The 14,168-nt window shown below is 36.1% G+C and overlaps 3 protein-coding genes across 4 annotated transcripts; 2 read left to right on the top strand and 1 right to left on the bottom strand.

Annotated features, from left to right (window-relative positions):
• Positions 1-1,706: 1,706 nt before the first annotated feature.
• LOC149623375 (ADP/ATP translocase 3-like) lies at positions 1,707-4,772 on the top strand. Its single transcript, XM_089853240.1, has 2 exons — positions 1,707-2,007; positions 3,428-4,772. The coding sequence occupies exons 1-2, from the start codon at positions 1,851-1,853 to the stop codon at positions 4,168-4,170; spliced, it is 900 nt and encodes a 299-aa protein (XP_089709366.1). The 5' UTR covers positions 1,707-1,850; the 3' UTR covers positions 4,171-4,772.
• A 1,992-nt stretch (positions 4,773-6,764) lies between these two features.
• Positions 6,765-10,752, top strand: LOC149623374 (uncharacterized). 2 transcript variants are annotated; one of them, XM_089853233.1, is made up of 9 exons: positions 6,765-7,062; positions 7,212-7,358; positions 7,530-7,724; positions 8,267-8,885; positions 8,948-9,038; positions 9,460-9,612; positions 9,704-9,799; positions 10,350-10,490; positions 10,560-10,752. In XM_089853233.1, the coding sequence occupies exons 2-9, from the start codon at positions 7,231-7,233 to the stop codon at positions 10,613-10,615; spliced, it is 1,479 nt and encodes a 492-aa protein (XP_089709359.1). In that variant the 5' UTR covers positions 6,765-7,062; positions 7,212-7,230; the 3' UTR covers positions 10,616-10,752. The 2 variants fall into 2 exon arrangements, with proteins under 2 accessions (XP_089709359.1, XP_089709358.1); XM_089853232.1 differs by having other exon boundaries at positions 6,767-7,100.
• Positions 10,738-13,110, bottom strand: rept (RuvB-like helicase 2 rept). The gene is made up of 7 exons (XM_089853236.1): positions 13,001-13,110; positions 12,678-12,930; positions 12,404-12,533; positions 12,150-12,323; positions 11,866-12,083; positions 11,177-11,510; positions 10,738-11,108 (listed from the first exon to the last, which is right to left on the bottom strand). Exons 1-7 carry the CDS (start codon positions 13,016-13,018, stop codon positions 10,835-10,837), a joined length of 1,401 nt encoding a protein of 466 aa, XP_089709362.1. The 5' UTR covers positions 13,019-13,110; the 3' UTR covers positions 10,738-10,834.
• Positions 13,111-14,168: the final 1,058 nt, after the last annotated feature.

The following is a 14,168-nucleotide window of genomic DNA, read 5'->3' as shown; positions in this document are numbered from 1 at the left end:
GAAAACGACTTTAACTTTCACTAAAAACTCTTCCCATTTCAAAACTATTGAACTTATGGGGAAACTAACTTTAATTAAACCGATTTATTCATGGAGAATATCAACTTACGGGGGAAAACTAACCTTACTTCAATTAATTCACTTCTGGTAAAAACTACCAATACTTCAATTGATTTACATCTAGTGAAAACTACCATTACCTCAAATGATTTACTTCTAGTGAAAACTAAACTTTTTTCAACTAAAAAAGTCGCCGGCACCTTGCCAATTTCTAGAGTTCCCCCCGCCAGTCAGACTCGAATATCCTGAGCAATAGTTTGTCTTAGCATCCCGTGAAATACAAGCTTCCTGCATTTAAACTTTAAACTTCTAGGGATTGATTTTCTCTATAGTCTAGACTGTACCGAACTGTTTAAAAAACAGCTTACAGTGCACTAAAGAACATTACAATGGCACCATCGTATCAACCGAGTTTTAAAGTTAAACACTATATTCTTTCATAAATAAGTACGCCCTTCTCGCTATTTCATCATAGAACAGTCATTTCCAGTTTTCCGCTTAGATTGCTTAATTACTTAAAGCCCTAGTTGTTCTAACCCCCAGTGTTTGGTATCGTTGGGTAGGGGAGAAGTAGGGCTACCACATGCAAAGAGTTTCCCTGTATCTCTTATAAAACTGCAGAAGTTACGGGAGTCGGAGCTAGGGGGTTCAGCTTTCCTTCCGCGTTCAACCCACAAGTATGGCGGTGAAAATTATCTCGCGAATCTTATAGCTCTCAAAGAATATTCCTATATCTCTTAACAGAACCAGAGTTCTGACGTCCCTAAGTCGTTGTAAACGAAAGGATTGACATTCTATCCCTTATTTAAACTATATCAAATCTCTTAATTACTGAAAGATTTCATCCTGCCTTCGTGTGACAATAATTTATCTAAACATACATACATACCGTAATACTATCCTTTTCTTCACATGGTTTTTTCAGCCGCTCCATTCCTATCGACCTATTTCCGAAGGTCACCTCTCGCCGTCATCGACTTCCGAAAATACTGAAAATGTATCTCGTCCTACGAAGCGGGAGTAGATCGATGTTTCGCAGATGGCCTCTCTGAAAAAGGGTTATGAACTTCTAATATTAATCATTTCTTGCGCGCTTAAGGATTAACCTCTCACTTACGACATTTTGCGGAGTATCTCGGTGTAGTTTTGTACTCTGAAATTTTTAGTCGTATGTAACAACGCGTTCCAGTTTTCCAGATTTTTCCAAGTGTCCCCAAAAAATGGAAATATATTTTAAAATTAGGTTTTGGAACCGGGAGAAGCAAGCGACTTCCAGCCCGCTTCTAACTAAACTCCGACGTTAAAATAGCAAGTGCCAGTTTTCTCGTTCGATATACGCTCGGTAACCGGGATTTTAGAGGGTATTTTTAGAAAACTGAAGGGTGGAAAAATCGAAGAAGCAAGGAGTCACTCAACGCGGGTGAAGCGGGAATGGTCTACGACTATATGGAAGTCTTCGCGTTGTCACCGTGGGAGAAGACCATTCTCGGGGATTTGTAACGACTTCTTGGATTAAGGTTAGAGACTCGTTGGATGACTGCGCATATTGAAGCGGTGTATGCTGGGAAGGAAAAATTACGGTACGAGTATGACGTCACGGGAACAGTGGGACCTTCAGCTTCTAAAGTCATTCTCTTCAGCCCGGGAAGCCGCCAAAGGATACAGCGCCGAAACCTCGGATTCCATCGAAAGCCAACGTAAAAGAACAAACTAGAAAAGAAAGCCAGAAATTATTGAAAATCAACGAAATTAATCGCGATCTTAAAGTTAATTAAGCTTCATTAACGAAAATGCCGCTCGATTTAGCTAATTTCGCTAAGGATTTTGTCGCCGGTGGAGTAGCCGCCGCCATTTCCAAGACAACCGTCGCGCCCATTGAAAGAGTCAAGCTCCTTCTTCAAGTACAGCATGTCTCCAAACAAATTGCAAAGGACCAACAATACAAAGGTTTGTCCTTAACTTTCTCATTTAAAAACGCGACAAAATAATTCCCCTAAAATTAAACTTCCTCGGAAAAAAAAAAAAAAAATTAACCATACCGGCATTGACCTGACCTTTCTTAAGTCCTTTGACCAAAAAGCTAGGGCGATGCCGGCGAAAAAATGTACCAAAGGGTTATTCGTAATTAGGATTTATCATGAGGTTTTCTGTTAGCGCCACCATCGCCCTAGCAATACCTCCATTGCCTATTTTACGGAAGCCGGTGTACTTTTTATTTTTGTGAAATAATTGTGTCTGAGATGAATCGAAAATCTCCCTAGAAAATCGATTCGTTTCCGCAAAAATGGTATAGGCCCTGAAAATTTCGTCGGCGACCAACGCGAAATTATAATTTATACGGTTTAATTACTTATCATCATCAACTTAATTAATTAAATTAATCATCAATAAAATTACGACGATGATTATAATCAAGTATTTCCCAAAAGCAATCCCAGATAAATTACGGATTATCGCAATAGCCCACGGATTTATCAGGGCCTTTAGTGCAAATTGAAATTGGGTCACGAGAAGTACCGTCTATTCAATATATAATCTATAATAAAATGTATCTTTAATTTAATTTAATTGTAATTATGCGTTATATTCATAAGCTTTAAGGATGAATATTATTTCATTTTCTTTTCGAACACGGGTTTGATAGGGCTATATAACGGTAAAAGCTGTAATATATTTTAAGGTCACGTGGAGGTTATAGGATTATATGTAAACGGTTTCTCGGTCTTCTAGAATGAAATCGGTTAGAAGCGCTGGCGCAAGATGAGAAAGCGGTTTAGTACTCCACTTTCAAGCATATTTTTACATCTTGGTAGTTTGCCAGATTTCTTGAATGAGGTTTAACCTACAGTTCTTTTCTTTTGTACTATTTGTAAAGTCACATTTGACCTACAAATAGTAATCGTCGATATTGCGAGTTTTATACAATCTCCTATACAACATTCCTTGGTGTTAAAGGTTAAAGAATTAGGCTAAGGGATTCTTTAAATATTACAAATTAGATGTAAGCATTTATCACGTGACATTAATAGTATCACTTCTGTGGATCAAAATAAATAAATTAGTTGATGAAGGTCATTTAATAAGTTTTAAATCTAATTTGATGTCGACCAAAAAAAGATACGAATGAATTTATTTTTATCCACGATTAAGTTCCAAGGTTTTGAAATATTACATAAGAACTTTCTAGTCACAATCTGAAATGAAATCATATATTGGCTTAATGACGCGACCTTCTACATTCCAATTTTACATATTTGCTCTTATACCATCAATATGGCGTGTATGGTATTGTTCACAAAGACTAAACTAAAACTCGATTTTTGCTTAAGCGATAACGATTAAAGCCGGAAATGATTTGAAATTTCAGGCATGGTTGATTGTTTCGTCCGAATTCCGAAGGAACAAGGATTCCTCAGTTTCTGGAGAGGAAACCTCGCCAACGTCATCCGTTATTTCCCGACCCAGGCTCTGAACTTCGCTTTCAAGGACAAATACAAGCAGGTATTCTTGGGCGGTGTTGACAAGAACACTCAATTCTGGCGCTATTTCATGGGCAACTTGGCTTCCGGTGGCGCTGCCGGCGCTACTTCCCTGTGCTTCGTCTACCCGTTGGACTTCGCTCGTACCAGGTTGGCGGCCGACACCGGTAAGGCCGGAGGAGATAGGCAGTTCAACGGCCTAGTCGATTGCTTAAAGAAGGTGACCAAGGCCGACGGAATCGGGGGTCTCTACCGAGGTTTCGGCGTCTCCGTTCAGGGTATCATCATCTACAGAGCCGCTTATTTCGGCTTCTTCGATACCGCCAAGGGAATGTTGCCCAACCCTAAGACGACGCCGTTGGTCGTCTCGTGGATGATCGCTCAATGCGTCACCACCGTTTCCGGTATCATTTCGTATCCATTCGACACGGTACGAAGGCGTATGATGATGCAGAGTGGCGTACCGATAGCCGAGCGTCAATACAAGAGCACGATACATTGTTGGGGCAAGATCCTCAAGAGCGAAGGAGGCAACGCTTTCTTCAAGGGAGCCTTCTCCAACGTCCTTCGAGGAACCGGAGGCGCTTTCGTCTTAGTTCTCTACGACGAAATTAAGGCCTTCTTATTTTAATAACGAAATTTAACATCCTAATCTAAATAAATTAAAAATTTGAAAAAAAAAGAAAAAAAAACGAAAATATTAATAGGCCGTATTAAAGATTATTTGTTGGAGATGATCGATATTTTGTTATTGATTAATTTGGACTTGTTTATCGTTGTAGCGTGGTTTAGGCCCTTCGATGATACTACTACCGATTGCTGACCATTTATAGAGACGTCCGTTTCTTGGGCTCTATTCATTCAAACAGTACAACGTTTCCAGGATTTTATTTTAAATACATTTTTCGTATTTACAAAAAAACAAAAACAAGAGTCGGTAAAAATTAATAGGGTCTATTAATAAAAAATAAGATTGAATGAAGGGGTTGAAAAATTTACCAAGCGACCATACCACTTACGACTAATTATTGTTATCGGGATCGAATTAACCGTCAACTTCCTTTCCCCTTTATTTCCGTTTCTGTAGTGCATGGTTAAACTTTAAACTGGTTAATTCGTTTCTGTTAATATAGTTTAAAAAATTTCTAATTTACCCAGTAAGAGAGATAAATATATATTTATTTTGTAGCGATGTACAGTTTTATTAACCCCATATAAAGATCATTCTCATCATTTATTTATTCCTTACTTCGTACAGTAGGAACTGGGGAACGAACGCGATGCGCTTTTAGGGGAAATAGTTTAGGTCAGGATAAAGACTGAATTTTAAAGTAAATATTTAATTAATTAAATAGGCTTACGTAACGTAACGCGTCATTAATATCACTCTCAACTTGAAAAACAAAAATATATACACGATGAGGTTTGAATGTGCTTTTTAAATTTTTTTCGTTATTCATGTTATTATTTTTGTTTTTGTTAGAGATATAAAAATAATAAAAAAAAATATATCGAAAATTATAATATTATTTTTGAAATTATTAACGAAACAAAAATGTAGTAAAGTTACGGTAAAGCAACTATAGATCGTTAAAATTTGAAATATACGATAAGAAGTTAAGAAGTTTAAGGTTCTTAAAGAATGTAGGCTTATTCACTGGGAAGATAGTTGACTTGAGATAATTTTAATTGAGAATAGATAACGAGTTAAAATGTAAATAGACTAGAAATTGACTTTCAATGTCCTTATAATTTTGTTAGAAATAAAAAAAAGAATAATTTCACACTAATTTCGATATTGATTGACCGCGTGTAGTCAATTCTCGCTCGTCGTTCTCGAACTAGCTCTCAGTAAGTCTCTAGCATTACGAAGTATAGGTAGTGTTATACTTATGAAACATATCTTATAAACTTATGGTTTTACTATAGACTAGTGGCGGTAAAGAGGGGGCGTAGACTGTGTATCCCCCCCTCTGGTCGCGCTCTTACAAGAGAGGATACTGTACGCGCCCAGTAGGGGGATGACACTGAGCTAAGAGATAGAAGGGTATGACGTTTGCATACGTAGTACTGCCATTACTCTATAGCTTTCGATACTGTACTTAGAACTTGCTTTAATTTAGAGGGTAGAAATTTCGTGAAAGCTTTGAAAGGTACGTGACCAAGATAGTGAAACACTTAATTAATAGGTTAATTGAAAACCAATATATCAGCCTTCATTTTAAATTTAGATCGCGGACGAAGAGGAACAATTAAAGTTTAATCCGAAAACGATTTTATTGTCGTTTGTTATCAGTTTCAAAAGACGTCACGTTTTAGTCCAAGTTATATGGTTCAAAGCGATTAACAAATAAGTCACGTGGTTCGTATTGTAAAGTAGGTTTGGAAGCGGAATGTTGAGGAATTCCCTAGTTCTCGATTTCACAAGAAATACGAGACGATTAGATAAACCAGAATGTAATAATAAGAAGGGTGCATTTTTGTATAATCAGGATTCAGGAACCAATGATGAGGTTTATGTAAGATGGACACTTCATCTAAGAGAAGTATTATATACTTCTGGATGAGTATTATCAAAAGTAAATAGATTATTATAGCCTTGCAATCCAACAAATTTAAACACGGTCGACCTCGAAATGAATCTAGGTTAAACCAGGCATAACACTACAGTTCTATCTCTGTGTCAAGTACGCGTAATTTCGCTGTTGACTAGAAAGATTATTACAAGGACAAATCAATATAACGATGAATACATACAGCTGTATGCCTTACTGGCGTAAAGCGAAATGGGGAAGATAATTTGACGGAATCAATGTCCGAAATTGAATGAATCAAAACGGAAAAGCATTTATATCAAGGCTTTGACAATAAAATGTGCGCCAGGAGTAGCCTACTTACAGGGTTTCGAGAACCTATGTATTTTCTATGGGCGCCTGTAGAAATGTTTCACCCGCCGAACAGCGGCTCTCACCGTCTCACGGCAGTACAAGAAATCAATGGTTTCCCCCCCCCCCTCATTTTTTAAACATTTTTCCTTAGCTCTGTCTAATTTCTTAAACAGACGTAAGTTTGAAATATTAATAAAGAGTGCGTTAATTAAATTTAAAAATTAGTTTTAATTTCTGTAGGTCATTATCATAATCGTTCCTTTTTCATTAACTAGATGACGACAAACGCTGGACAATTATAATCAAAGAGCCAATTAAAACTCAGGAAAGTGAAACTTGGTGTGAGCTGTAGACGAAAAACCTATTATTTCCTGTCTTGTCTTCCAAGTTCCACAAATAAAAATAGCAGAAAACACTGGCCAACATTTGCCCATTCTTATCGTTTAGAACGTGTTCACGTTTCACGCGTGACGAAATCATATTTTATTGTTTTATTAAAACCAAAACTGGCAGTCTGTCTAAATGGAAGCTACCTCGAAGGAATGGACGAAGATTTCATTTTCTACATCTGGGATGATCTACTTTATTTTACCAAAAATTTGAGTATCCCTCACCCCAAAAACAAGAATTTGGAGGTGAGTGACCCCTGTGTTCCAGGCTACTGCTACTCAAGGTGAGGAGGAACCCCCGTATTTTTAAAAATATATTTTATAATAATCATTGCACAGTTTTGAAGAATGCCTAAATTAACCTATTCCCCACCTCCCCCCATTTTATTCTGTAGGGTTCTGGTCTTTCCTCCAATGCACAAACGCTATAGGTTTTTACTTCATAAATCAGTTCAAGAATTTTTCCCAAACTGCTTCAGTATATCAATTGGATTAAATGAAAAAAGGAGAACTGTTATTTGCCCGGATTATATTATTGCTAGGTAAGAAGGGGAAATTTATAATAGTGAATATTTTGGAAAAGGTATAATAACTTATTAAGGGGTGGGAGTTCAGAGTGTTGCGCAACCCCCCCCCCCCCTCCAGTGTTAAAACATAATTAATTATCAAAATTTAAAGCCTGGTTCTTAATAAAGGTATATTTTCTTGGATAGGATTGTACATTTAACAGACAGTGTAATCTGGACTTGCCAGAGTGTTACTGGTTTAAAAAATAAGTCACCGGGTGATTTTTACAAGAGCCAACTTAGTTATAGTTTAAATACCAAGCATTTAAGTGCTGTTGAAACGGATTCAAACGTCTTGTTTGAAGCCACAAATATGAATTCAACACCAGAGGATGGTAAAAGGTAATTATTATTATGTGCAGGGAGCCCGTACTGGTCCTATAATTCCTATAAATTCCTATATTTTTGAACCTGTCCTATATTATCCTATAATTTCACGAAAGGTCCTATAATATCCTATATTTTTGACTTAGTCGAAGTTTTCGTATAGTTTAGCATCAAATTTATCAAAATTTAGCTTTTTTTTTTATCGAGATCACATTTGAATGGAGACCGAAATTGCGGAGCTCGCTTAGGATTTTTTATATATTATATTATGTTATATTTTAATTAAGTTCTTCTGAGTTTTCAAAGTAAAATCCAATTTGTTATTTTTTATTTTTTGGAATTTTTCTACATAGTTTAAGCCCAAAATTGTATTATATTAGAGCTGCATTTTTAGTCCTATATTTTCCTATAAAAACACGTGATTTTTTTCTCCTATAAAATCCTATAATTCCGGAAAAAAATTCCTATTTTTCCTATAAGGAATTTAAATTTAAGAGTGGGCTCCCTGTTATGTGAAGTCTGTATAATGCATGATTTTAATTATAATCATTTTCTAGCACAAAACACAAAAGACCTGACCGTCAACTGTATATACCCAGGGCAAAAAGGTCATTAACTAAGGAAGAAAGAGTCTCTAATACCCAAGAAAGTTCGATAAAAGAAAATAGTCACCTAGTGTCCAAATGTGATAAACTGGAACTAGAAAATTGCCAAAACTCTTCTTTATCCGACAATACTTTTAATGAACTTGATAATAAAAATAGTCAAATAGTTAATGAAGCAAATCCTGTTACCACGACCGGTACTTTTCTTAATCTTGACCCTGACCCTGTTTGCAAAAAACAAACTGAATCAGGAACTCCAAGTGTAAAAGCAAAACCAGTGCAATCATTAGGCAATACAACAGTTTTTGAATCCTCGGTTAAAAACTCAAATGCTGCTACAGCGTCAGAATATTCTGGCGCGGATTATTTATCAAAAACATTAACTTTGGAAACGGAAACAAGCTCTAAGTGCAATAAGACTCCAAATATTGAAAGCGTGAATGTGAAAAAAAGTGTCCCTGCAGCCTTAAAAGATAATATTCAGAGTGAAAATGATACATTTGACCCAACAAGTTGGGAGAAACTTTTCAATGAGAACGGAGATTATTTGGATGGTGAAGAAATTAATGAGGTATTATAAACTTGCATTAATTTCCCCGACAAAAGTAATTTAACAGTTGGTATTTTGTGCAGCTTACACTGGCTCTGGGTGAAGTTGAAATCCAAAAGCCAAAATATGATTATTTAGAGTTTCAACCGAACGATCCAGATCTGAATGATAAAGGTTTCTTGTTGTTTATTATAATCAAGAAGTTATATCTAGTATCTCAGAGAGAATGTATAAATTCGCCAGATTTCCAGCAGCTTTATCCCAAGTCCAAACGTAGCCTGTCCGGAGTCAATCCCCGCCGCCTCTAAATTACAACCAGCATCTGATTGGTTCTTGAAAACTCACGTCAGCGCGACGACGCGAGTGACGAAAATACAGTCATATTTTCGGACTGAGGAGAGGCAGCGAAATAGCCCGGCGCCTCCTTTTACGTCCCCCCTTGTATTTTGAAAGGGGGACTGGGACTATGGCCTCACACGAATACAAAGGCATCTTATACCTTCTCTCTGAGATACTGATATAACTTCTTGTTATAATTAAGTCAACAAAGGCGCTACTCGAAAGTCATTCATTAAAAACGGGTCTTTATTTATAGATTATAGTCATGTTTTGGAACTCTATGACTTTCCACCAGAATTCAAAACAACTGATTTGGTTGTTTCGTTATCGGGTTTAAAGGATGATGGTTTTAGTATAAAATGGGTTGACGATACGCACGCTCTCGCTGTTTTTTCAAGTTCTACACGTGGTACGAATATTTTAAAATTAAATTTGACGCGAAAGACGCGACGCGTCTTTACTTAATCTTTCAAGTATTATTTATTTTTCTTTAAACAAAGCGAATAATGTACTTCAAATGAAGCATCCTTTTATGAAAGTTCGTCCACTCGCAGATGCAACAACAGAATCAAAATGGAAGGCAAAGAGAAGCATCGGTAATTATATTTACAGGGAGCCCGTACCGGTCCTATAATTCCTATAAATTCCTATATTTTTGAACCTGTCCTTTATTATCCTATAATTTCATGAAAGGTCCTATAATATCCTATATTTTTGACTTAGTCGAAGTTTTCGTATAGTTTAGCATCAAATTTATCAAAATTTAGCTTTTTTTTTTATCGAGATCACATTTGAATGGAGACCGAAATTGCGGAGCTCGCTTAGGATTTTTTATATATTATATTATGTTATATTTTAATTAAGTTCTTCTGAGTTTTCAAAGTAAAATCCAATTTGTTATTTTTTAATTTTTTTTGGGATTTTTCTACATAGTTTAAGCCCAAAATTGTATTATATTAGAGCTGCATTTTTAGTCCTATATTTTCCTATAAAAACACGTGATTTTTTTCTCCTATAAAATCCTATAATTCCGGAAAAAAATTCCTATTTTTCCTATAAGGAATTTAAATTTAAGAGTGGGCTCCCTGTGTTTATTAAATTATTTATAATTCTGTTAATAACTCAGCGCTTCACTGGTTTTACCAGAATTTCTTTTACCATTTAAACCAAGACCACAAACTTCCGCTAGTTTGGCAAGAAGATTGGTTTCTGGAGCTTTGGGTCTCAAAGTACAAATACCGAAAGAACAACGCGAACGAGAAAAACAAAAGCTAATTGCGGCTAAAGGTAACTATTTAAAATTCTGATAAACATTAATTAGAAAAAGGTTTTCTTAATTAATATTTGCGTTTACAGAGTCAAGGAAATTAGTTTTAAAACAAAAAAGAGACGTCTGGGAAGGAAGTGCTTAAGGGACAATGAAAATGAAAGTCAATAGTACGTTTCTGAAACGACTTTGGCGTCTAAATGAATTATTTCATCATGAAATTTATGACGACGGTTAAAAAACAACAATAAACAATTTTAAACAAAATTATGCGAAAAAAAATATGATTCACTTTTATTAGTATAACTATGTACATAAATGAACGTAATGGTAAATTGGATTTTTTTTTTTTCGTTTTTCGTTTTTATGTTTCCATAGGTGTAGATTCAGCCGGCAATTCGTTAAACATAAATTCATCTTGATATTCTTTTAGGAATTGCGCCGATCTTATCTCATCCAAGAAGAGAGAATAAACCCTTTTAATATCAGGAATGGAAACTTCAGTGCCTTTACGTTTCTTGCAAACCAAATACGCGGTTGTGATTAATTGAATGGCGTAACGAAGAGAAGTTTCCATTCCAATTCGAGTTAAGACTAATAAAGCGTCTTCACTCATTTCAACATCTTCCTCTTCACATCTGAAAACAAAAGCGTTAATTAAAAGATCGGAACTTGGTAAGTAAAAAGTTAAAAAAACAAAAACTACCTTATTTTTAAAATCTGTTTGATGTCCTTTTCTTCGTAAGGGGTGGTTGAAATGATAACCATTCTATCCAAAAGATCAATTGGTATACCGTGGGGGCTCTTATAGTTAGTTCCTCGAATTCTCGTGATTCCTCTATTAGTAGCCATGATTAAAACGGGCGCCATTTCGCTTTCCATAGCTCGATTAAGGAATGAGAAACACTCAATATCTAACATATGAACTTCATCAATGAATAGTACACCCGGGACAATGTCAGCTTTCCCCTCTTCACGCCATTCCGAGACTTTAGTGTTTATCTGTTCACGAACTTCCGCTTTTATCTCCCCAGTATCTCCTACGGTATTTAAAGATTAATTAGTCAATGAAGCCAATTAAAGGAAACGTTCAGATGCCATATCAAAGTATAAAATAAATCATCTCTTATTACAAAATAATAAGCATTAAAAACAGGACTACTGCGCCGCCATTTTGTTAGTGTCGTCTGCTACCCTGAACCCCTTACCCCTATATGATTGGTTGAATCAGTCCCATGTGAGTTCTGGCTAGCAGACGCCACTAAAGCAATGGCCGCGCATTAGTCCTTGTTTTTTTAGACTTATTAAATGATAATTATTTAATTTTGTAATAAGAGGTATAATGCTACGTTCCAGGCACTTTTCCTTTAAGTTTAAAGGGGATAACCAAATTACCCGAGAATAGAGCCAAAAATCCTTGAGTACGACAATTTATAACATCAATTTCGTGTAGCGTGACAGTATGAACTACTTCTTTCCTCTTTTGTAATTCTCCTTCAGGGCATTGTACAAATTTTGTTTGGGGTCCCATAGCATCATAATCACGGGCTCTCGTAAATGATCTTCCTAATTTAGTTATTTTCCCAGTAACTTTATCAATGGTGAGTATGTCACTAAAACCCAAAATTAAATTAAGGTTTGACCTTTTTTTTTTTTTGACAACGTTAAATTATTTTTACCCAGCCTGAACCTTCTCTTTTGTTAAAGATTCAATCATTTTTTGGCCTAGATCGTAAATGGTTTCCATTTCGGTAGTTTTTAAGGTTAGCTTGCCAACTTTGGCACCTGTTCCCGTCACAGGACGATCAATTTGAATCTCTACAACTTCTCCTTCAATAATTTCAGTTTCCTCTCTTAAATTAGCCATCATCATTTAGTTTAATTTGAGGGCAATTTGAAATGGTAGGTAGGCTTTTAAGAAAAAGTATCGTACTTAATTTTAACACCTATGGATTTTCTCATTGATTGCATAAGAGCCTCAGTTTTTGACATTTCTAAGGAAAATATTTCACTCCCTGATATAGCAGTGAATGGGGTATCGAGTCCTAAAGATTGTGCCATGGCTAAGTGTGTTAAAATTGTGTTAGATTCCGATTATTTGCGTTTGACAGCTATAGATTAGTGGCACTCCATGTTAACTACCCATAGAGCTTAATACAGTCAAAGGCAAGTAGGTGCCATTACTCTATTTTAAAGTTGAAAAATACCCGTAGCAATTGCAGTTTTGCCAGTTCCAGGCTGACCCGCGATTAAAATCGCCCTTCCGGCAATTTTCCCCTCTTTAATCATTTCCGAAATTATCCCCGCTGACCTACGGGCCTGCAATTGTCCCACCATTCCTTGGGACACTGGTCTCGGATCCAATGCATCGTCTAAACCAAGGCCCCTTATATGAGAATGAGCACCAATTCGATCAATTCTGGTTATTTCCCGTACTTCTTGGACTTTGCTCAAAGTCCCCTGAATTAAAAAAAAAAAACCAATTAATGTTGCTGTTAATCATATTTAGAATGTTCAAAGTCATGTTAACCTGAGTAATTCCCGCCATTTTCGCAATATTTTCGTAATGACAACGTGAGGATTGAGGAATCCTTTGTAAAGTTTTCAGTGGCGCCGCTGTTGCGACAGTTCTTGCGTTGCTAGGGGTCTAAAAAGGGGGGAGGGCTAGAAGAATACTGTATGGTGGTGCAATCTAGTGTGGAATTTATGAAATTACGCGGGAAAATTAAAAAAGAAACAAGGTCAGCTGTTGACCCGGCAAAGTTAATTTATGCAGTTTATTCAACTTTAAAATTTGCCAATTTCAAAAAATATTCAAAAGTTATTGAATTGGTCGATATTAAATCCAAATAAAATGTAAGTTAAAATCTACGTCCTACGACTCAAGTCGGTGTCTATCTTTGTTTGAATGATAAATTTGATTACCGATGTTTTAATTGTTAACTTCATAAGTCAGATTTAAAAAGTGGGCAGCCAAATTCAGATCGCATTTTTTTTATTATTATTATTCAAAGGCTTCCTAATATTACAGCGTTTAAGAATTTGATAATTTTTAAACTAAATATTCTTTATAAGCCCGATTTTTCATTTCATATTTTTTTTTTTTAAAGTGAAGTGGGCGTCAGGCTTTGTTACATTAAGGGTTGGAAAACTTGGGCCTTCGCTGCTTTGCAGATGTTTCAAATGCAAAAACCGTTGGGCAAAGTAATTCGCAACGGTTGAATTCCTTTTCTAGCATAACCATCCATAGTTGGGAACAGAGAAATGATGTTGAAACTCCGTCAAACTCGAAACTGGCTTCCTTTTGAATGCTTTCAGTATTCAAATGGAATGAACGTTAGCTTAGGGGTCCGGATAAACGGGAGCGAAAAAAAAAAAAAGCCGCGCCAAATTTTGGCACGTGCCAGCGATTAACATCTGCTAAAATACATCCCCCCTCTTTTAAAGGGATACTGAAACTACTCGCGTTAAAGTCGGGGTCAAATATGTGAAGCGAGAGAGGTTTTGGTTCTTATTACACCTTTACCCGTTTTTCATGGTGTCTGGTTTCACTGTCTCTTTGAGCGTGTAAACTTTAATGGCGCCAAAACTTTGGTTTTCAAGGTTTTTAATGCCTTGTTTGAAATAATCGATAATTTTATTGCAAGCAAGTTCAACACGCGAACGTATTTAAAAATGCATAGTCCAAAATAATAACA

The sequence above is a fragment of the Phalangium opilio genome, unplaced genomic scaffold, assembly GCF_054372755.1.
Source record: "Phalangium opilio isolate 3A_F unplaced genomic scaffold, DU_Popi_V2 ptg000113l_1, whole genome shotgun sequence".
NCBI lineage: Eukaryota > Metazoa > Arthropoda > Arachnida > Opiliones > Phalangiidae > Phalangium > Phalangium opilio.
This window is presented reverse-complemented; position numbering and strand designations above follow the sequence as displayed.